Source organism: Notolepis coatsorum (assembly GCF_963971535.1).
Source record: "Notolepis coatsorum genome assembly, chromosome: 12".
NCBI classification, from domain to species: Eukaryota; Metazoa; Chordata; class Actinopteri; order Aulopiformes; family Paralepididae; genus Notolepis; species Notolepis coatsorum.
The window spans coordinates 99450121-99475314 of NC_140176.1; the positions used below are offsets into that span (position 1 = coordinate 99450121).

Genomic DNA, 25194 nt, shown 5'->3' on the forward strand with positions numbered 1-25194 from the left:
ATTGTATGTATTGAGCCGTACTGTATTGTACCCATTCTGCAATCTGTTAAATAAAGTTTTCATTCATTCATACTGTATTGTACCCATTCTGCAATCTGTTAATAAAGTTTTCAATCAATCAATCTAGACACACCCTTATTGCCTCTGCAGCGCACTATGACGCAGGGTGTTACGTCATCCTGTTATGTCACCTGTGGGCAGTGCAGCTGAGCTCGAAATATACTGCAAATATTGAATAAAGCTGGGTAATCGCGAAAAAGGTTAATTTATATAAATTGTGCCCTTGTCCCAAAAGGAGATGACAAGTGACCATGGAATTCTAATAGGAAATACATTTTTTTAATTCATGGATACGACTGAAGAAAAATGTGTAGCTGAACGCACGCGTCAGTTATCAATCAAATCCTAACAATATCAATGACACTGTATTTAGACCACTACTACCATACCGTCTTTACACCTGTATCACTGTACATATTATACTACAACTCTGTACATACACCTGATAGCACTACTTCAGTAGTACTAATTTATATATTTTATACCCAGTTTAATCACCTGTACTGTACATTACTGTTGCACTTTACTGTTACATTTGCACTCTGGTTGGATGCCAAACGTTTTTGTTGTACTGTACTAGTGCTGTTTAATGACAATACATTTGATATACATGAATGAATGAAAACTTTATTTAACAGATTGCAGAATGGGTACAATACAGTACGGCTCAATACAATTGTTAAGGGGATGCAGACCTGAGAAAGACGTTTGTCTTGTTTCCATCAGGGTCCCCCATTTTCAATTCATATAGACACACATTTATGACATACACAACATACATGACATTTATGGCATAGGGACATATAGGTATTTAGTACTGATACATTTGTGACATAAACGGTATTCAAATATACAGTAAAACATCTAATCTAATTTAGCAAACAGACACAATGATAACAGTTCAGAAGAACAATACTGCCACCTGGTGTCAGTAAGATGTACCAACAGTTATATTGTGTCGTCACAGTTGTATTGTGTCAGTGTCGTCTCTAGGGACCATCAGAAAACACAGGACTGCAGGAGCGTTTTTTTTTTTAACTTTTTTTTTTTATTTTTTTTAGTGTTTATCGCTTTTCCTGGTCAAACATTTCATCAAGGGGATCAATAAAGGAATATCTTTTCTTATCTTAATTCAACACGTATAGCAGCAGCAAAAACAACCATTCACACTAAAGTTTCCCTTACAAGTTCATAGTGAAATCATTGGCTAGCATGCCAAGCAAAGCAGATGATGTGGACAACTCAACGTAGAGATTAGTGGAGGCAAATCATTACGCTGCTGGCCTGTCTGACTACTACCATAGTGTCTTTATACCTGCATCACTGTACATATTTTATACTACAACTCTGTACATACATCTGATTAACACTATTATTCAGGAGTACTAATTTGTATATTTTATACCCAGTTTAATCACCTGTACTGTACATTGTATATTACTATTGCACTTGGCTGTTACATTTGCACTCTGGTTGGATGGCAAACTTATTTGCGTTGTACTGTACTTGTGCTGTATGATGACACTAAATTTTAATCTAATCTAATATCGCCACATTAAATAATAAGTATATGAAGATATGACTCTATTTGTGCCAGGAAACACTAGAATAAGAATGGTTGCAATCCTGAATGAAATACAGTATATCCGGGAATTAGTCCAAGTCGTGATGACCTTCTTCACGTCATCAGTGTCTATAGATTCACGGATGAAGCCCCGGCTATTGGCAGGTCTGTGTTGGTTTGGCGCGGGGCTGTTTCTGCGTCCTCTTCCTCGGTTCGTCACAATATGGTACGTTCTCCAACAGCAGGCTTTCTCTCAGTCGCAGTACTGTTAGAGAAACCAAAAGACCCACCGCCTGTTCGTTACTAGTTCATACGGTCTGTATAATGAGGAGACAAGAGTTCTTTAGTCAACACTAAAGATGGCGGCAACAGCGGAACTACTTGCTACAAAACAAACATATTAAACTCTCACCTAACTTGCAGTGTGGCATCTGGGTACCTACTACCAACATCTTTAATGTCATTTAGATAATTGATAACTGTGTGACCACCAGAGCCAATCAAATGGAGTAAAAATGCACGGTAAAGAGGAGGTTGCTTGTGAACGCATCGTCTGATTTGCACCAAATCTGACAAATATGTCTGCCTTACAATACCAAGGAGGCCTGTGACATATTAAGTCATTGTACCAGATGGTGGTGCTATTCTCACAAAACGAAACACATGAACTACTCCTCAACGGTTTGCCCAATCGTGATATTGGAAATGTGTTGTTACTTTGTGATATTATTGTGAGATGTAAAAATATATGACCCCCCCCCCCCCCACACACAGTTCGTAGGCCAACCCATTTGATCAGATTAGGGGCGTGGTCAAGAGGTGTCATTGAGGATCTGTTTCGGGGATATAGAGATGGCTAGTGTGACGTCACAAATTACTTCCGTGTGTGCACTAGCATGTTTAGTCTAATGCGGCCAATGTAAACAGCAATGGCTACAGCCCAAGAACCGGTCACCCTTTTTTTACTGTGACATCCTACTTCGCTGACTTCTCAAAGTCTGTGAAAAAGGGTCTCAACTCGTATAACTCAAACCAATTTTTTTTTAAATAAACGGTCACGGAGGAAAGCGGTAGTAAGAGACTGTTTTGTTGACATCATTTCTTCTTTATTATCTTTTTCCCCCCTCCTTTTTTCTGATTTTTCTCCCATCCCACTGTTAGTCTTTATGCCAATTCCCAACCCCCTTCCTGGTTTGTTGTGCACCCACCCTAGTGTTGGTCCGGGAGGCCGGAGACTCTCACATGCTTTCCTCCGACACATGTGCAGCCAGCCTGGCAGCGCAGACTCTCACTGGGAGAGTGTAACGTGTGGAAGGTCACACTACCTCCCTCCAGATCCTTCCCTTGCTGAGCAGGCGCCCCGGCCTAACTGTAGGAGTCACTGCCCACAACGCCCAGGACCCACCCACCAGCTTTCCCACCCCTAACACTGCCAATTGTGTTAGTATGAGCGACCAGCCAAGTTGGTAGCAACGCCGAGAGCTGGGCTCGAATCCAGCGTCTCCAGCGTTGGTGGTGAGCGCCTTGCCCACTACACCACCTAGCCGCCCTGTTGACATCATTTCTATTGCTGCAACACGGGACACAGCACTGCACTATTTTACTGCCTTTGAATATCCCGTCTGGAAGCAACAGGACACGGAAGTGGTCGTTTTGGAATATGATGACGTAGCGCCTAGCCATCCCTATCCCCACAGTCGGCCACTGGGGGCAAAAGAAGTTGATACAACCACTAGGCTACAGTACTTCAATATAAATGGTACTGAATCAGAACACGAGTCAGACCTTATGATGTTCTGGACCTTTGTCTGAGGACATTTTCTCTGACTGGACCTCTTTGAAATGTATACATTTGCTAGATAAATGCTAGATTTGCATGTTATTTTATCTTTTAATTTGGTGCGTTACTAGTCAGGTTGTGGAAGTGCCGTTTTGTGTGTCTGTGCATTACGCACTTTGATTATATGCACTTTTACTGTAAATTGCGCCTATATGCATTATGCACTTTACTATGATAATGATATGCACTTTAGGGGATGTTGATCTTAATTCTTAACCTTAGCATTTGTCCTTTTTATACTGTCTGTGTGTTTTTCTTACTGTCCATGTTTTTTTTGTACTGTGACAAAGACACCCAGCATCATCTTTTTGTACCGTTTCTGCTCTGTTCCTGTCTTGGTTTAGCTGTAGACACACAGTATTGCTCTGTTCCTGTCTTGGTTTAGCTGTAGACACACAGTATTGCTCTGTTCCTGTCTTGGTTTAGCTGTAGACACACAGTATTGCTCTGTTCCTGTATTGGTTTAGCTGTAGACACACATTATTGCTCTGTTCCTGTCTTGGTTTAGCTGTAGACACACAGTATTGCTCTGTTCCTGTATTGGTTTAGCTGTAGACACACAGTATTGCTCTGTTCCTGTCTTGGTTTAGCTGTAGACACACAGTATTGCTCTGTTCCTGTCTTGGTTTAGCTGTAGACACACAGTATTGCTCTGTTCCTGTCTTGGTTTAGCTGTAGACACACAGTATTGCTCTGTACCTGTGTATTCCAATGTGGATTCGTCCATACATGGCAAATAAAACCTCTGATCTGATCTCTGATTTAATTGAAGAGCCCTGTCATAGTTCACAGCACCAGAAATGAAGGAGAGGAGGATGATGACGTACACAGTGTGTCTTCTCCTACGTGCTCGCCCTGTATCACAGCTTCTCTGAGGATGGCCTCAACAGACGAGCCCATTTTGATCATCTGAAAACAGAAAATAACAGGATAAGATCAAAAAATATATATAAAAAACAAATAAATAAATGCGTATACATTTTGTATATAAAACTTTTGTAACCTTTCGTTTTTGCAAAATAATGTACTGAACTATGTTTTGTTACGTTTTTTGTGTGTAAATAATGTAATGTAAAAAAGGGTAGGCAATTATACGCCTCGGCTTCTGAGCCGACACCTTTTCGGTCATTTTCTTTCTTTTATAAATGTTCTACTACTGTTACAAAGGGTCAGATTAAACCGAATATATATATTTATTACTTGAGATATATTGTATAGTATTTGTATATCGTCTGATATCCCTTGTATATTCTTTGTACATATACACGGAATATCCCTTTACCTAGTACAGGCCAGACCATAATATTCGTTCTCCTATTGGACAGCGACCCCCCAGGCGCCACGGCCATACCCCCAATGTCTAGTTCAAAGTCACCGCTAAGACATGTCTCAACATGCCCGGTTTTGCGCAGTAATATGAGACAGAAATAAGGCTGGTACTAGATTATTCACCTTACGTATAAATACGGTGCAGGTGGATACAGCAGTAGTCTAATCTTAGTAACAAGTTGAAGCCTCACACCATGATACAACGTGCTGTGAAGTGGGCCCGTTTTGCCCCGAAATAGAGCCTTGAGACCGCGTGCGAATTGATAGCTGAAGTGTCAGAGTTTAACGCTGTATCGTCGAGTTCGACCTATTCTATTTAGTAATAGTCTATTATGTATAGTGTATTGTGCGGCTACCGTTCTACAGTGACCAGCATTACCAACGTTTCATCGTACCAAGCTAGTGTGCTTATCCAGGCTGGGCGGCCTAACCTTGTGCCGTCATCCGAGGAGCCCTAGACGAGAACCGTGTGGATATGTACACTGGATAACCTACACCGACGACTACAGAGCCCTTTTCGGCTGGATTATAATGCTTTGGTCCTGTGGCTGCTGGAGCAGAGAATCGTCTACCCCCACTACCGTGTGGGATTTACCCTGTGAGGAGCACCGTCGAGCCCGCCTCTAGGACTCTGAGGCTGGCTAGCTTTCACCCATGCGGCACTGCATACCGGAGAATAGCTGTTGCTTTGTCTACGGATCAAGGGATTATTGCACCATCTCCTGTACCTGGAGTCTCCTTATTCCTCGTTGATCCAGACTTTTGCTACCGACAAATCCTCTCCCCTGCTGGCTTACAACCGGAGGGAACCCCCTTAGTATCTCCAGCTGACCTACTAGTGTACCATATATAATTCTTATGCTACAGGTGGTATTAATTATCCCCTTCGTAATATGCTCATGGACTTACGCTCTTGACCTATTCATGCACATTCTTCGCCTTACAAGCGCAACTCTCATTCTTAATAAATGTAAGATAATCTTGGTGCTCTTCTAATAAATATTATAAACAGTACTTTCTTGTTAAGCCATGTTATTGTGTGGGTGTTCATCTCATATACATGTGTACTGTATGGCCAGTAGTAATGTACATAACTCAGTAGTGGTTTAATGATACCATACTTATTCAATACAGTCAGGGAATTGTACCCCTCAGTTACAATTGGTCTTTCGAGCCGGATGGTAATTAGCGTAATATTAATATAATATTAATATTGACATGGCCAACGATGAACACTCCACAAACGGTTCTCCTAAGCTAGATCGCCCGCAGCGCAGACGGCAGCCACCTCCTTACCTAGAGGACTACGCTGCCAGTCTACTACCTAGCTTTATACAGACGTTACACGCGGAAAAAGCGGATAGTAAAAGTATGTCAAACCCTACCGACCAGGCGACCCTGCCAGTAGAGACCCTAGTGGGTTCTAACGTAACTGACCAAGCTCACGGGGGGGACCAGGAGGGACATGACATGACTTTACCCCCCGCCAACGTCCACGGGATAGTCCCCGGAGAGCTCCAGGATAAAGAAAGCGCTCCAGGGACGGAACCCGACCCACCACCAGAAGAGACGCGCACCCAGGAGACGGACCTCCTCGGAGCGCGATAGGAGAACGGATCTCCAATGAGCACTGCCAGAAGCCGATCACCTCCATCAGTGTCTTCCCCCAGCGAGGCGGACAAGATGCTGGCGCAGGCATTTATCGCCACCCTGGCAGCCTCCACTGAACGCGATCGACTCCAAGCACAGACGCTTAGCGAGCGCGAACATTCTTCCATGGAACAAGAGCGCCTCCGCGCGCAACACCAAAGTGAGCGCGAACACTCTACCATGGAAAGAGACCGCCTGCAGGCTCAACAACTGAGTGAGCGCGAACAATCTGCAGACCAAAGAGAACGCTTCCACGCGCAGCTCCAAGCGCAAGCCCTTAGTGAACGCGAACACTCTGCGACCCAGCGAGAGCGCTTCCAGGCGCAGCAAAGGAGTGAAGACGACCGCATACGCCTGGAGACCAGACGCCTCCAGACGGAAGAGAATATTGAAAGGGACCGCGCCAAAGCCCAGCGCGCCGCCGCCGATGCACAGCGCGAAGCTGCCAATGCACAGCGCGACGCAGCCCAAGCCCAGCGCGAAGCAGAGCGCGACCTCGCTCACATCAAGCGCGAAGCCGAGCGCGACCAATTACAAGCGCAGATAATTGAGCAACTGATTGCCAGGGCGACTCCCCCTCCCTCCGCACGGAGCTCCAGGGCCTCGTCAAGACAAGGGTCTAGGGCACCCTCCCCTACCCGATCAAGCGACCCGGAGCCCGGTCAACAGAAAGAGCCTATACACGTCTCCGAACCCCCTCCCCGACCGGTCCATGCGAGACCTAGCAACAGGGAAGAACCGGCCTACGCCGCCGAGAGACTAAATAGACGATTACAGGATCTAGAAGACCTGGCAGAGGAAGAAGAAGAGGAAGAGGAGGAAAGTCAAGCCCAACAGCAGCATCGTACTCCACAGGACCAGGAGGTCCAGTACAGCCCAGACTTTACCCCCGAGGCCCTGCGTTACAGACCCCCGACTCAACTCAAGGGTGAGTTTGACGCACGACCAGCCCCGAGGAACAGCACCTGGGTACCCGGGCCTTGGTACCCACCAGGTACCAGCCCACAACGACACGTAAGAGGAGACTCGCCTAGGAGGCCTCTCCCCCAACGCTCACCGATGTGCCAGCCATCCATGGCATCGTACCTTGGCACACCGACGTTCCCGGACTTCACACATGAGGACAGAGCACAGTACACAGAGCTACGAATGTGCTTAGAGACAATGATGTCCGATGTCCCCGATGAAACGTACAAGTATGCTATCCTACTCAAGCACCTGAAGGTGCCCAGAGCGCATAATATAGCGCTGGCATATTCCAACTCAAGTACCCCATACACCGCGGCTCTAGTAGCCCTCGACCAACGTTATGGACGCATATGGGACTACGTAATACAGGAGATAAGGAATATTGACCGTCTACCCCCAGCCACAGACAATCGCTCATTAGATGACCTCTCCATCAAGGTACAATCCCTGGTAGGGATGCTGGGGGCACAAAAGGAAAAGGGTAGGCACGAACTGTACGCGAACTCTAATGTTGAAAGAATATTAGAGAAGCTTCCGCCCGCCCGACAAGAGCGCTTCAGGCGGCAAAGAGACCACCGTGATCCCAACGGTCCCGAGCCATCCCTCCTAGACCTGGCGGACTTCCTGGCGAGAGAAGTCAGCAGCCTACGACTGGATACGTTCGTGCGGAGCGTACCAAGCTCCAGAGAGGGACCTAGGAGATCAAACGATAACCGCAGGCTGGTGACCGTCATGCACCAAGCCGAATCAGTACCGCGTAACAAGAACCACAGCACCCCCTCGAAGAAAGAGAAGTGGAAGATTGTATGCCAGTACTGCGAAAAGGAACACTGGCTGTCACACTGTGACACGTTCAAGAAGATGACCGCCGACGAGGTGAGTCAATGGATAAAGTCCAACCGCCGCTGTTACCGCTGTGCGCGCAGTCACATGGCAGCCGAGTGCCGCTTAAAGAAGAGGTGTAGTCGGTGTGACGGAGCCCACTTGGACGTCTTACATGACAGTAACAGAAGAAAGCCTGCACCCTCAAGCAGCACAAAGGCAAGCGTTATGTACATTGACCCCGCCAGCAGCGGGGGCGCCCGGGTGCTCTTGAAGGTGGTCCGCGTAACATTGAGCTACGAGGACAAGGTCATGGACACCTACGCCGTCCTTGACGACGGGTCAGAAAAGACCCTCCTCCTCGCATCCGCTGCGGCCCAGCTGGGGCTGCGGGGGAGCGAAGAAACGATGACGATTCGGACTATAAGAAGAGACCTGAAGACGATCAAGGGTGAGAACGTCTCCTTCACTATCGCAGCAAGCGGGCAGCCAGAGAGACGGTATAGGATCACTAACGCTTTCACCAGCCAAGACATAGGCCTGTCGCGGTACACCTACCCCATCGCCAAGCTGATGGACAAATACGTGCACCTGCGTCAACTACCTATACCGCTCATAGACGGCGCCACCCCGACCCTGCTCATAGGATCCAACCATGCACACCTCATCGTCCCGATGGACCGGGTCCACACTGGGCCCAGAGGCTGTCCAGCAGCAGTCGAGACCCGCCTAGGATGGACACTACAAGGCCCCCTCTCCAGGTCTCCCAACCGAACAGCAGCCACTCGCTGCCTCCACTCCAGAGTGACAGAAGAAGACACCGCCCTCTTACAGCACGTCGAGAGGCTATGGACACTAGAGACAATGCCCTTTAAGAACGAAAAGAAACACATTCGTTCCAAGGAAGACATTTACGCCATAGCCCTCCTCGAGCAGGGGACAAAGAGAGTCAAAGTCAACGGAGTGATGAGATACGCAACTCCACTCCTGAGGCGAGAGGGTATGCCTACCTTCCACGCCCCAAAAGAAGCGACGGAGCGGTATCTATTGAACACAGAGCGGCGCCTAGCCAGAGACCCCGCTCAAGCTACTGTGTACCGCGCTGAGATTGACAAGCTAATCACAGCGGGACACATAAAGAAAACTGACTGGCGGCGTCATGCGCTGCTCCGCGCCTCCCTGATCAAAGGCGGCTTTGATCTCCGGCAGTGGGCCAGCAGCGACCCTCAAGTACTGCGCAGCCTCTCCCCAGAGGACAAGGCAGCAAGCAGCGAGACCTGGATGGCGACCATCCCAGGTGAAGCCCAAGAAATGACATTAGGACTAGTCTGGCGCTTCAGAACAGACTCGCTCCATTATAGACACACACCCCTGACCAAGGAGCAGGGAAGGTCGATTTCACTACCGACAACAAGACGGAGTGTATATAGAACACTCGCCAGACAATATGACCCGTTGGGATGTATTCTACCTTACACCACCAGGGCAAAGATGATTGTACGAGCGCTATGGGACAAGGACCAGGGCTGGGACGACCCCATACCCGACCACCTTGCTTCCACATGGAGAGAGTGGGAGACAGAACTCAGCTCGCTCCCAGGTGTCAACATACGCCGCAGCTACTTCCCACCCACAGTGCGGCTGGAGACGTGTCAGATGGACCTGCACGTCTTCAGCGACGCCTCCGAAGTAGCCTACGGTTCGGTGGCCTACTTGCGGGCCCGAGAGGAGGGAGGAGAAATACATACTGCTTTCATCCTGGCTCGCTCAAGAATAGCCCCCCGCAAGCAACAATCTATCCCGCGTCTAGAGCTCTGCGCAGCCCTAGTAGGAGCGCAACTCGCCACGTTAATCCAACGTGAACTCACCATCCCGGTGCAAAGAACAATACTGTGGTCAGACTCCATGACCGTACTCACATGGATCCAGTCCGATTCGCGTAGATACAAGGTGTTCGTGGGAGTCAGAATCACAGAGATCCAAGATCTAACAGAAGCAGCATGCTGGAGGTATGTGGACACAAAGCAGAACCCAGCCGACGTCATCACACGGGGAATGTCCCTGGATGACCCCACACGTCACAATCTCTATAGTGACGGTCCCGAGTTCCTCAAGCTCCCGGAAGAAGAGTGGCCTACACCCACCCCACGGGAGGCGAGTGAAGAGGAGGCAGAGAAGAAGAAATCTATGTTCTGTGGGTTGACACACACACTAGTCCCCACATATCCCAACATAGACGACTGCCCCACCCTTGAGAGTGCGCAGTTAAAGACATTCCTGTGGCACCACCCTGAGGTTCCGTCCACTACTGACATTAATGCAGCTAACTACGAAGAAGCAGAACTCCTTCTGCTACAGCGAGCCCAAAGAGACTCGTTCCCCGACGAGCTAGACTGTCTGCAGGGATCAAAGCCAGTCCCGTCAGACAGCAGACTGCTCCACTTGGCCCCTGAGAGCGACGCCCATAATCTCATCAGAGTGGGTGGTCGTCTGAGGAGGGCCCCAGACTTAACGGATGACGTCAAGTTCCCGATAGTCTTAAACAGCCGACACAAGGTCACAGAGCTCATCATAAACACTCATGCCGCACACACGCACACTTATGGCCAGAGGAAAGGCCACTTAAAATAGTATAACATCAGGAACAGTGTATTGCACTACTAAAGCTAACTAGCATGTCCTATATGCTCTGTAAATACTAATGTACAGATACCGAGATGGCACACCATGTACCTGTTTATTGCACTGTTTTATTGGATTCTATTAATATGTTGTACCACTGTATTTTATTGGATTCTATTATATGTTGTACCACTGTATTGCACATCGTCGCGGGCAAGACCAGCCGCATTTCATTGTATACCTGTATGCCGTGACAATTAAAACTCTTGAATCTTGAATCTTGAATCTTGATAAAGAAATACGACAAGGACGTGCACCACACCGGGGAAGAGAGAGTCTTCGCGGAGATCAGACGTCGCTATTGGATACTGCAAGGAAGAGAAGCAGTACGACGCTTCCAGCGGACCTGTCTAGACTGTCGCAAGTGGCGAGCACAGCCCAGTATACCCCGGATGGCTGACCTACCCCCCTGTCGCCTCCGACTCGGCGACAAGCCCTTTCACTCCACCGGTATGGACTGTTTCGGCCCGCTGTATGTGAAGAAAGGAAGAGGGACGGAGAAGCGGTGGGGTATTGTATTCAAATGCATGACCACCCGAGCGATACACATAGAACTCCTTCCAACCATGAGTACGGACTCATTCCTTATGGCCTTCCGGAGATTCACAGCGCGGAAAGGAAAACCGTCTATATTATTGTCTGATCACGGGACAAACTTCAAAGGCGGAGAAAGAGAGCTGAGAGAGAGCTTCCAAGCTATGGGCCCAGAACTTAAGACCCACCTCGCTCCCTCTCAGATTGATTTCCAGTTTAACCCCCCGAATGCACCTCACTTCGGGGGAACTTGGGAACGAGAAGTACGTTCAATAAAGACAGCCCTGTACGCCGTGCTTGGGGCCCAGACCGTGGCGGAAGAAGTCCTCACGACAGTCCTCACGGAGATCGAGGGAGTATTGAACTCAAAGCCCCTCGGTTACGTCTCAAGTGATGTAGCAGATGTCGACCCAGTCACCCCCAACACTCTCTTGATGGAGCGGCTGGACCCCGCACTCCCACAGACAGTGTACAGACCTGAGGAAGCGAACGGCCGAAGAATGTGGAGGTACAGTCAAGTATTGGCTGACAAGTTTTGGAACAGTTTCCTCCTCCACTATCTACCGTCTCTACAGACCCGCCAGAAATGGGTAAAAGAAAGAGACAATTTGACGGAGGGCACAGTCGTCATGATTATCGACCAGTCACTACCCCGAGCTATGTGGCCGGCCGGCCGCGTAAGCAAAGTGATCACTGGTGCCGACGGAAAGGTCAGAGCGGCAGAAGTGCTCGTCCAGGGGCGGACATACACCCGACCCGTGGCGAGGCTGATAGAGTTGCCAAGGCTCCCCGACTCTCTTAATGACGACCATGACCCCCTGACTTTGTGAATTGCCCTACTCCTCACAACGGACATTGAGTAGTGGACAGTGCGGTTAATCTGTCTCTGCTTATCTAATTAGGTGCGGACTAATTAGGAGGCGGCTGTTACAAAGGGTCAGATTAAACCGAATATATATATTTATTACTTGAGATATATTGTATAGTATTTGTATATCGTCTGATATCCCTTGTATATTCTTTGTACATATACACGGAATATCCCTTTACCTAGTACAGGCCAGACCATAATATTCATTCTCCTATTGGACAGCGACCCCCTAGGCGCCACGGCCATACCCCCAATGTCTAGTTCAAAGTCACCGCTAAGACATGTCTCAACATGCCCGGTTTTGCGCAGTAATATGAGACAGAAATAAGGCTGGTACTAGATTATTCAAATACGGTGCAGGTGGATACAGCAGTAGTCTAATCTTAGTAACAAGTTGAAGCCTCACACCACGATACAACGTGCTGTGAAGTGGGCCCGTTTTGCCCCGAAATAGAGCCTTTGAGACCGCGTGCGAATTGATAGCTGAAGTGTCAGAGTTTAACGCTGTATCGTCGAGTTCGACCTATTCTATTATTAAGTAATAGTCTATTATGTATAGTGTATCGTGCGGCTACCGTTCTACAGTGACCAGCATTACCAACGTTTCATCGTACCGAGCTAGTGTGCTTATCCAGGCTGGGCGGCCTAACCTTGTGCCGTCATCCGAGGAGCCCTAGACGAGAACCGTGTGGATATGTACACTGGATAACCTACAGATACAGCACTCAAAACTCAAACCTCTCATGCGCCTCTACCACTCCTCCACCACTGCACTCCAAACTGATTGTGTGACTCCTATTGTTCTTGACCGGGCCAGATTTCACACCTCCACTTCCTCCCACAGGCTGGGCAGATTTTCATCTTAAATTTTTATTCGTCCCAAATGTCCCAGCCCCATCAGATTTCTTAGCTTTTTTCACAGTTTACTTATCATGCATTGCAACACTAATATATGGTCAGTACCCCAAGTCAGACTGCCCATATAAAAATTATTTTGGGGGTCTGAGGGCAGTAGCCCCCGACCCCCTCCCCGGGGAAGCACTTAAGTTAACTACCCTCCCTTTGTTCCCCCAGCCAACAGCCCTGGTAAATTAACACCTGAGTAGACTTAAGTGGCACACAAGCAGCAACAAGCAGCAGACAAGCAGCAGAATTGGTTTGATTTTTGAGCGCTGCGTCTGTACACCGACGACTACAGAGCCCTTTTCGGCTGGATTATAATGCTTTGGTCCTGTGGCTACTGGAGCAGAGAATCGTCTACCCCCACTACCGTGTGGGATTTACCCTGTGAGGAGCACCGTCGAGCCCGCCTCTAGGACTCTGAGGCTGGCTAGCTTTCACCCATGCGGCACTGCATACCGGAGAATAGCTGTTGCTTTGTCTACGGATCAAGGGATTATTGCACCGTCTCCTGTACCTGGAGTCTCCTTATTCCTCGTTGATCCAGACTTTTGCTACCGACAAATCCTCTCCCCTGCTGGCTTACAACCGGAGGGAACCCCCTTAGTATCTCCAGCTGACCTACTAGTGTACCATATATAATTCTTATGCTACAGGTGGTATTAATTATCCCCTTCGTAATATGCTCATGGACTTACGCTCTTGACCTATTCATGCACATTCTTCGCCTTACAAGCGCAACTCTCATTCTTAATAAATGTAAGATAATCTTGGTGCTCTTCTAATAAATATTATAAACAGTACTTTCTTGTTAAGCCGTGTTATTGTGTGGGTGTTCATCTCATATACATGTGTACTGTATGGCCAGTAGTAATGTACATAACTCAGTAGTGGTTTAATGATACCATACTTATTCAATACAGTCAGGGAATTGTACCCCTCAGTTACACCAATATTTGTCTGACCACACCCCTATCAGCTTACCCATATAAGCAGGGGTGGGGCCACCCACTCGCCTCCTTCCCAAGCTTTCACCACAAGGCGAGATCAAGGGCTGCAGCGGCGTCGGACGCCGAGTGTCGCTATACTAACAGAACTTGGTTATAGTCATAACCTAACGTTCTGTATCGTATAGCTCTCGCGCGGCGTCACTCTCTGCACAAGGGAGGCCGAGCGAGAGCCATCGGCCGACAAATACACCCTGCTGAAAGCCCCCCACAACCATCAGAACAGGGAGGGCCGAGCCCCCCCGACCCACCCTAATGGAGGGCACCCCCCCTATTGGGGGCTTCACGGGAGGGCGACGGACCCGACCGTGCGAAGAGGCACTCAAGCAACTCAACGCACAGGGTGAGCAGCCATGGCTTGACCCCACGACTACACACACGCACAACCCGCATGCCACCCGGGAACAAACGGAGGAAACAACCTCGTTACTGCCCCCAGAATCACGGGGTCAAGGGCAAACCCAACCCCGTGGCAAGGCCGTAGCAGCGGAGCGCGAAGGAAGACCCAGACCCACCAAAGGGACTGGACCCCCTGGAACGGGGGCCCGGAGAAGTCCATGATGCCAGCATCAAGACCCCACCAGGTGGGCACTTTGTGACCCCGCCCCCCACATCGCCAGCGTATTCGGACAAAGGCCCCTCAGCCGAGCGGGCCCTGTCCCCCCAATAGTACACCGCCTGGCACACTGACCCTGCAGAACAGGCAGTAAGCATGGCCGTAAGCACACAAAAAAGGTTAACCAACGGAAGCAGGCAGCGCACCGGGGAAAAAACCAGGCAACAGGCTATTAACCCTAGCCTGGAGACTGCGGACGAGACAGGCGCCAGAGGGGACAGCTGAACACAGCCGCCCCGGCGGAAGGAGCGTAAGCTGGCGGTGTTGCATGACCAAGCCTCCATTTAAAAAAAACCCACCCAGAGTGGTTGAGGCAGAGAAGGCTGACACGATTGGCAGACGTCATGAACGTGCAGGGGCACCCTCAAACGGTGAACCCGGGAGTTGACACTGCTCCAACACACCAGGGAATCAATTACCCAATGCGGTGGTTGTTCCTATAACCCCTCAAGAAAAAACTCCAAAACACACCTGCGGGTATACACCGGCTATACCGCAGTACAAGTGTTTCAGTTTTTCAAAAAAGGTTTACCCAGGCCTACGGGTCGACGAAACATTAATTCGGACCGGGCCCGGCGATACGGGAAGCACAGGGTCACCAGAGGAGGTCAAAGACCACCCCAACAGGCCCCTCTTCGCCATGCGTGAGAGAGGAGCGAAAAAGAATGGAGAACCAGCCCCTAAGCACACCGTACTTGGTATTCCCAGGCGGTCTCCCAACCAAGTACTAACCAGGACCAACCTGTGTAGCGGCCGAGATCTGACGAGATCGAGCGTGTACAGGTTGGCATGACCATAAGCCATTACGACAGTGCTGAGTAAAAAACTTACCCAACCAGGGTCTCCATAGTGCTTAACCCTGTGACACCCGGACCAACCTGGCATTTTTCCCCCTGAAAAAAGCCCAAGTCCCTCAGGTTACCAGAACAGCAGATCTGCATCCCCGGCGGACAACGGGTTCAACTGATCCGGACCAGCGTGACCAGGACCAGTCCCGTGCCCTAACCACGCCGACATGCCTACTCCAGGAGAAGGGGCAGATATGCGTGTTGATCTTAAACATGAAAAGAAGGCGCCACCCAGACGTTCAGGCGAACCGCGCCCGGTGGCCCACCCCCAGGGCGTGAGACCCCTCTACATATGTTCAGATCCATTCCGTCATCATCCCCCAGACATGAACGAGAATCCGTCGATGACAAAAAACCAGGTTGTTGGATTTGGTCGTCGGAAGAGGAAAAACCTCCATCCCAGTTGCTTTATAAAAACGCCGTTTTAACCTCAAGCAACCAAGGCGTGCCAGTCAGTCGCCTGTTTACAGAACACCCCGAGCTAGCACTATACGTGCGTCGGGACACACCCACATCAATGAACAGGCTATTTAGACCTGTCATTGAATCCCCAAGGCGCCATGGGGAACGACAAGAGGGGTGTGACACTTCCTAACTCCAACTCTTTTTAGTAGAAAAGAAGGAAGCACCAACAGTATGTATCCCAGTCTACACAGCCGGGGGTAAATTTTTTTCACATTTTTACATCCCACCACCCTCCCATAGGAAGGAGATGGGAATCCCCAGAGAGACTTCCCACGCGAGCTGTACAGATTGAAAAGAATATATTGCACCTTGAGCCATGTAAAAAATTGGATTTAGGGCTCTCCGGGGAGGAGGCACTGAACCCATACACACTCAATAATCGAATTGAATCGAATACATACACAATAGAGTAGGACTCCTTCTAGAGGGTCCACTCACCTTGACAATCTGAGGAGGAGGCTCTGTACTCTGAAGGAGGCTCCCTCACATGGAAGGAGGAGTCCCGACTCACAGAAGGCCCGAATAGGAGCTTGGTGAGGAGGAGCCCTGACCACCCCCCGAAACAGATCCATCACATGGACCTGAACAGCACACGGAAGTCCTACCAACAGAGACGCGCACGGTGACGTACTCTATGGCGGGGGAATTTCTGTGGTGCACACGCCCAATATTCCAGGCCGTGGGACCATGAAACTCCCTCCCCCCCCCCCCCCCTCACCCCGTAACGTGCAGGACCGCAACGTGACAGGAACCTTGAAGGACAGGGGGTGTACCCCTGACCAACAGAAAAAAGGGGGAGAGGAAAGGTTACCAGTTCACCCCTTTACGACCCCACACCCATGATACGATGTAATGACAAAAAGAGAGTATGACACAGTCATAGTCAGCTCTATGAAGCATCTGACAGCTTCACACAGCGCATGAGCTAACCTGCTATATGATTTTTACTAAGGAAAAAACACAGAATAGAGAGGGCTCTCTAAGAGCCCCGGTCCAAACTTACACATGTGCTTCTGTGGCCAGTCCAACCCAGTTGTAGGTCACATGACACACACAACCCATCATAACCTACAAAAAATGGCAAAAACACTCTACAGAGGAACGCCGTTTTTCATAATGAGAGAATACATAATTCTCGATTAGTCACGATGGTTTCAACCGGAAAAAATTTGCCGTAAGGTCTGGATTCTTACATATCTCGATGTGATTTATCAAGAAATATCAACAGCTAGAATTTTGGGTCTCAATGAATCCAAAATGGCAATGTGGTTAGAAGTGGTGGAGAGAATAAAAGCCAGCATATAATGGTAGTGTCTGGTTAGGAACAAATTATAATGGTTGGATTATCCAATGGGGGGTCCGGGAGAGGGGGGTACGAGCTGGAGCATATGTGTATTTGTATATCCTATTGTGTGTTGTCATGTTTGTTTATGTGTTTGTTTAAAAAATAATAAAAAAATAAAATACAAAAAAATAATTCTCGATTAGTATCGGCCACAGGCCTTGCTAAGCACACACGAAAGCGACCAAACAATCTTTTCTTTTAGGAAAATAAAGTTTCTCCAGCAGTCTTAGCACAACCTCAGCAATCAAGCTAAGGGTTACATCGCATCCCTACCACACAAAGACACAATGTAGTGCAACAACATGTCTGATAGGAGGATGAAGAAGTCCCCAGGGAACCGGGGGGAAACACAATCCTCCTACTTTACCCTTAATACGGCCAGTTAAAACAGGAAAACCTGTTAATATGTGAACACACTGTTCATTATCATTACAGGCTGAGAAAAGAATATTCTTTACTCATTTGTCACTAAGCATAGCTTTATAGGTTAGTTAACCCCCTTAGTTGTGAGTACACGGTACATATAAACACACATGATGTTTCTCAACACAACAAACCAGATCATTTTCACATCTGAAACAACAACCCGATTTGCACGGAGAAGCTAAATACCTAGTGACAAGACAATTCACACACAACTCGCGTCGTATCCTAAATGTAGTGCAGTAACACTCGTTTTGGAAAACATCGTTATTTACAAAACATTTAGAAGGGAAAGCCAGAAGAAGTGTACAAGGTCTGGTCAGACCTGGCCTACCCGGAGCGTAGATCAACGAAGTGCAGTCTCAAGACACCGTAGAAAACACAGCCGTCCTGTGTTGTTCGATCTGGGCAGCGTTGCCGCTCCAACCCATCGCTACGGTCCCCTTTGTTGACGCAGGCTTTGCCGTCCTGGCCCAGGGCAGGTTCGACGAACATCCTCTGTCAAAGATGACGTCGTAGTCAAGAGTGTTTAAAACATGTTATAATCAAAGCACGTTCAACAGAGTAGCATTAAGCTAACGGCCGCTCCAACCGTCGGTCGCTACTGCCCCTGCCCGCGAGACGCCGAGCGAACGGCGCACGCGACCAGAGGGGAGCTCGCGGCGGCGCGCGAGGAGCCGGAGCTACCCCGCGCTGGGCCTTGGCCGATAGCAGCAAGCTAACGTTTCCTAGTGATCACAGCAGGCTAGCGCCGCAGCTAACAGCTGACTGGCTAACAGTAGGCCCAACCTATGTAGGCCACGCAGTGATCACAGCAGGCTAACGCCGCAGCTAACAGCTGACTGGCTAACCGCAAGCTAAGCAGCTATCACCTGAACTTGTACACAATGATATAACACTCACCCAGACAGGCCGCCGTTCTGAAACCCTCCTCACTTTTTAAGAGAAAAGAGAAACAAGATGTTAACACAGTTTTACAACGGTGATTTTACCAACACCCGACGGAGCCAGCACAATACCCAACTGGCCTGTGTAGCTGACTTGAACACAGATCTTCCGCTATCGAACATCTATGCCCATATCTCCTCGTGAGGGAATACTCTCATTTGGATATGAAAGATGGGGCCTTAACACGGTGACAGAGAGATATCCACTCGTCCAGAAAACACAGGGATCACCAGTGTTAATGGTCGTGGCCCACTAGTTAAAACTATAATGGGCTTCAGACCAAGGTCTTCTGTCGCCTAAGAGGCTGAACAAAGGACCCTAGCCTGGGGCCGGTTTTCATAAACATTGTCAATTAGCCCCCATAGCACTAACAGACAAGTGGAGCCTGCCAGCAAAACATAACTCACCAAACCCGGAACCCACCGCTTCTCACAACAGCGGCACGTCCTACAGCCCGGCTGTGTCTTTACCGCAACCAGCACACAGCAAGGACTGCAGTTGGAAAAGTATGTAGCGGCGCGAACTCCCAATACGAAAACCGGTGGAGGATTTTTAGAATGATCATCATCTTCCAGACACTCCAGTACGAAGACAATATCGCCATATTTTAAAGAAAATAAAGATATGATGTCAACGTATCCTTGCTTTCCAACTCTTCTCCTACCATCACATCACTTCAAGTGTGGGGATCTACCGAGGCACTTCCTTGTGGTGAAAGCGAGAAGGAGGCGAGTGGGTGGCCCCACCCCTGCTTATATGGGTAAGCTGATAGGGGTGTGGTCAGACAAATATTGGGATTAAAGGTACATTATGGTCTTTATTCAGTGCGTGTGCACGTGTGCGAGGACAGTGCAGAGAGTGACGCCGAGCGAGAGCTATACGATACAGAACCAAATAAACCTACTCCACACAGTGCACCCAAAGTAGGTTTCAGTGTTTTTATTTCAGCTTGACTTTACATTCGTTGTAAATGTAAACAGTACATAATAGAAAGAAATATTCACAGTATATTCTCTCTCTTTTTTTTAAATCAGCTAAAACAGTTACAGGTACACTACATACATACATGGTGCCACTACATACATGGTGCCACTACATACATGGTGGCACTACTGCCAGTGAAACATTAACAGTCTCACCAGGACAAGACAAGATACAAGATTCCTTTATTGCCACACAACCAGGTTGATGGTATTCGTGATCGGTACAGAGTGTAATAAGCTCTACAGTACATAAAACTGGAACATAGATAGTATACATTTACCCCCCCCCCCTTCCCTGAAATGGATACATAATACAGCACAACATGACACAATAAATACATAAATATGGACGCGAGCTGAAAATCGATTATCTTATTTCCTCATCAGCGATCGCGCACACACAGACGCATCACATAGGGCAAACGCTGAGATCTCAGCGAATACAACTCTGATTATCCCAAGTCTGGTAAAATAGAATCCTTACCTCAGATCAGATGTTCTCCAAAAAGATCATTCCAATTCCTGATCGCCATTCCAAATATCGATCACGCTTATTGATTTAGTATTGGCTGCTGTGAATATATATATTCCAGGCTGATTCCCGTCCCGCGATGACTTCCATGTTGATCAGACTTCTTGCCAGCACAAGGAACCAGCTGGCTCCGCCTCTACATATCTACAGATAGTCTAAGCGACTGACCTGCAGTTACACAGGGATAGATGAAAGGGGGCGCTTTTTTTCATTCTGAGCTCCTGTAGGAGCTGGTGTACCAACGGGAGACTCTGTGGATGAAATATGATTTCAGATTGCCAATAAACCGATATTTGTCGTCGTCTGCACTCAGTGGGGGGGCTAATAAAACGAGATGTCGTCCGTGGCACTGAAAGGGTTAAAGATTTAGACAGAACAGGTCACGAATAAGAATAACAAAACAAGTCAAATTGCCTAAGATAAGAGTAGAATAAAAATGGAATAAAATATACAGTAAATAAATACAGTAAAAATATACTGAGGTCTACAGTAGGTGTAGTATTGCAGGCGCTAGTGAGCGGTGAATGGAGTAGTCGCATTTTTCTGAGCTCCCTCCTCAACTTCTAATTTTGTATTAAAAACACACGTTTATCTAACAGTTTGCTTGAAAAAGTATCAACAGACTAAATATAACACTACCGCCGTGGAAAGTTGAGATTATAGGGAATTTACCGATGAGAAGCAGCAGCCCAAACATCTGATGACACTGCCAGCGCTGCTATTCTGGCTGCAATTGAAAGCCAGGGTAAGAGTCTGAAGAAAGCGATGGACGAGACCCGAGTCTCTATCACATCCCGGTTGGACAAGTTTGAAGCCACTTTGGCATCCCTGCAGTCCGAGCAGAACAGCGTGAAGCAGCTAGTGACGGGGATAGAAGTGACGGTGAACGACCACGACGCGCGTCTGAAACTCCTGGAAGAATCCCAAAAATCCTTACGGAAGGAAGACACAGAACTCCGGGCTAAGCTCAACGACTTAGAGGGCCGGTCCCGCCGGCTGAACCTCAAATTCGTGGGAATCAAAGAGGGCGAGGAGAAGGGAAGGCCTACTGACTTTGTGACCGAGTTGGTCTCGCAACTACTTGGCAGTGAAAACTTCACCAAGCCAATTAAAGTGGACAGAGCCCATCGTATCCTGTTAGCCAAGCCCGCTGAGGGGGAGAAACCACGCACCATTATCGCCAAGATGCACCACGACAAAGACAAGGACCGGGTCCTGCGTCTCAGCCGCGAGCACGGTCCTCTTTACTACAAAGGATCCAGAGTGTATATTTTTCCTGATTATACAGCGGACGTGATGACCCAGCGCAGAGCCTTCAGTGATGTGATGAAGACCCTCCGAGAGGCAAATGTGAAATACAGCCTACGCTTCCCAGCCAAGTTGCGCGTCGAGCACAACTCTACTGTCACAATGTTTGGCACCCCGGAGGAGGCTGTGCGCTTTTCCAAGACTCTCAACTGATGGACCTGGTCCCATGCTGGAGGTCTGAAGCAAACTGTATATAAGCTGATTTGTTGACTATTCAACATAAAACACGTGTGAACACTTTATTATTTTTCATCCACTGAGTTGTGGAGGGACAGCTGTCTAGGTATTGGTAACTATAACGTTAACCGGTGCAATGCGATGCCTATTCTTTTGCCCAGCTGTCTTCGTGAGTATATGGGGATTTTGCCGTTCAGTTTTGGTAAGCGGCGGTGGGGGGGTGGGGGGGTTTATTGTGTTGCCAGTCCTTATTGTTATATTTTTGTATCTGAAGTCTCTTTCAAGAAGGTGGATGATCAATGGATTAAAATGTACTTCATATACCATGCTGTTTGTATTAAGATTGTTATCACTTGGTCGTGATGACGCAAGGGGTTAATATATCGGGGGGTGAGAAGCCTATTACGATGGTGTCATGGAACACTAAAGGATTGGGTAGTGCAGTTAAAAGGGGAAAAGTATTTGCTCATTTGAAAACATTGTCTGCAGATATTATATTTTTACAAGAGACCCATATAGCTCCAACGGAACAGAGGCGCCTGAGGAAGCACTGGGTGTCACAAGTGTACCAATCTGCTTTTTCTTCCAAAGCAAGAGGGGTTGCTATTTTATTTAGTAAATCTGTCCCATTTCAAATGACCACGGTAGTCTCCGACCCCGGAGGCAGATATGTCATGGTGTCTGGTAGCATTAATTCACTACCAATAACATGCCTGAATATTTATGGTCCTAACATTGACGACCCAAGCTTTTTTCGTAAAATATTTGACATAATCCCTGATCTGAATACCACCAACTTGATTTTAGGTGGAGATTTTAATTGCTATCTAGATCCCTATCTTGATCGTACGTCCACTCGTCCGCCTCCGACCATTAATTCCGTTGGAGTACTAAACAATTTAATGCGTTCTATGAACATAGTTGACATATGGAGATTGCAGCACCCTACAGACAGGGATTATTCTTTCTTTTCCCACGTCCACAAATCGTATACAAGAATAGATTATTTTCTTGTCGATGCTAAATTTATATCTAGTGTGCTGCAAACTAAATATCATAGCATCCTTATTTCAGATCATGCGCCAATCACTATGTTGGTAAAGCTGGCACTGCCACAGACGCGATACAGTTGGCGCTTCAACCCCTCTTTGCTCTCGGAGAAAGCATTTCGCGATCAAATGAGATCTCGACTCATTGAGTTTATGGAGACTAATGATACCGGTGATGTCTCCGACGCTACACTATGGGAGTCTCTTAAGGTGGTATTGAGAGGGCACATTATATCTTATGAAGCCTTTGGAAAGAGAGAAAGACGTAAGCGCCTGGCTGAGATTGAGGCACGGCTCCCCTCGCTGGAGCAGGTTTACAGACTATCACAATCCCAAATGGACTTAAATAACATTTTAAAATTGAAGTATGAATACAATTCTATTCTGGGCAAGCAGGTTAGTACCCTCCTCCTTAAACTCAGACAGAAGCACTTTGAACTAAGTGATAAACCAGACAGACTGTTGGCTAGGCAGCTGAGGGGTGTACAGGCCAGCCAGGCAATTCATAGTATCAAATCTATATCGGGCAGCTTGCTGACTAACCCTAAAGACATAAATGACCGTTTTAAAGAATTTTATACTGGCCTTTATACCTCTAGATGCCATGCCCCAGACTCTGAGGTTGAGAGCTTCCTGGACAATATTGATATGCCAGTGCTTAGTGATAAGGCAAGGGATGAGCTAGATGCTGATTTCAGCCTGCAGGAAATAACAAGTGCAATAAAGTCTTTCCCTAGCGGGAAGGCCGCTGGCCCGGATGGGTATGGGGCGGAGTTTTATAAAACTTACAGTGACATTTTGGCCCCTCTACTTCTTAGAATGATTCAACATTCTATCACTAATAATGTCTTCCCTGACTCCCTTTACGAAGCAAATGTGTGCCTTTTACTCAAGAAAGGTAGGGATGGGACTGATCCAGCAGGGTTCCGGCCTATAAGTTTGTTAAATTTTGACCAAAAGACAGTTGCCAAGGTGTTGGCCACTAGGTTGGCTCAGCATGTCGGATCTCTCGTCCACTCCGACCAAACGGGATTCATTCCTGGCAGGCTTGCTTTTTCTAATATTCGGAAATTACTAAACATATTGTACTCTAACCAAAGAAAGGACACTAAGCCGGCGATCATATCACTTGACGCTGAAAAGGCATTCGACCAGATCGAATGGAAATATATGTTCAGTGTCCTCCAGCGCTTTGGTTTCGGTGACAGGTTTCGTTCTCTTATTGGAATGTTGTATGCTCATCCCAGAGCTTCCATTCTTACCAATTCTGATAGATCTGACTCCTTCCCACTCCATTGCGGCACCCGACAAGGATGTTGTATTAGTCCCTTACTGTTCAATTTAGCCCTCGAACCCCTGGCTATCAGTATCAGGAGTCATCCCAACATCACAGGAATAAAGTTGGGAAAATATGAGAGCCGTATTTCGCTATATGCAGATGATGTGGTCCTGTATCTTGCTGATCCTGCCTCCTCCGTCCCATGTCTCCTAGATTTAATCAGGCAGTTTGGTACTTTCTCTGGTTACTCCATTAACTGGGAGAAAAGTGTGTTCATGCCCATCTCAGGGAGCCTAGACTCTTCCTTTACTGACAGCTTACCCTTTAAAATAGAATATGACCACTTCACCTATCTGGGAGTAGTTATACCAAAGGATCCCAAACTCCTATTTAAACTGAACTTTGGTGAAATGGTCTCAAAATTGAAGAAAAATATGGAGAGGTGGAGAATTTTGCCAGTGTCTTTGGTGGGGCGTGTGAATGTCATAAAAATTGTGGTTCTCCCCAGGTTCCTTTATCTTTTTCAGAGCGTGCCTATTTTTTTGACTGCCTCTTTCTTTAAACAGATAGACACTATACTTCTGCCATTTGTCTGGGGCTATAAAGCACATCGTATTTCAAAAGCACACTTGCAGAAGCCAAAGCATATGGGGGGGCTGGCCCTGCCGGTATTCCAGCACTACTACTGGGCTGCTAATGCAAGGGCCATGACCTTCTGGCAAGATTACTTCATAGGTGATGCTACAGTAGCCATGGACGCCCCCAGGTGGCTAGACATGGAGGCGCATGTGAACCTAAAAAGCTCTCTTCCTGCAATGTTATTTTCTAAGTGTGATACGATTAGTAAAATGGCTCAACAATTTTATCCTTCGGAACTCACTGAGAATATTGAGTCAAATCAAAAAGGTTTTCAAAGTACCTTCAACCTCGGCATATGCTCCAATATGTGATAACCATAATTTTCCCCCTGGTCAATCTGATATTGTTTTTTCA

At 47.8% G+C, this 25194-nt stretch overlaps 1 protein-coding gene across 1 annotated transcript in view; it reads left to right on the plus strand.

Annotated features, from left to right (window-relative positions):
- The first annotated feature begins 1768 nt into the window (after positions 1-1768).
- LOC311238532 (adenosine 5'-monophosphoramidase HINT1-like) overlaps positions 1769-25194 on the plus strand; it is a 44436-nt gene continuing 21010 nt past the window's right edge. Inside the window, exon 1 of the mRNA XM_084326633.1 lies at positions 1769-1850. Coding sequence (XP_084182759.1) covers positions 1848-1850 — 3 coding nt within the window. The 5' untranslated portion in view covers positions 1769-1847. The remainder of the gene's footprint in view (positions 1851-25194) is intronic.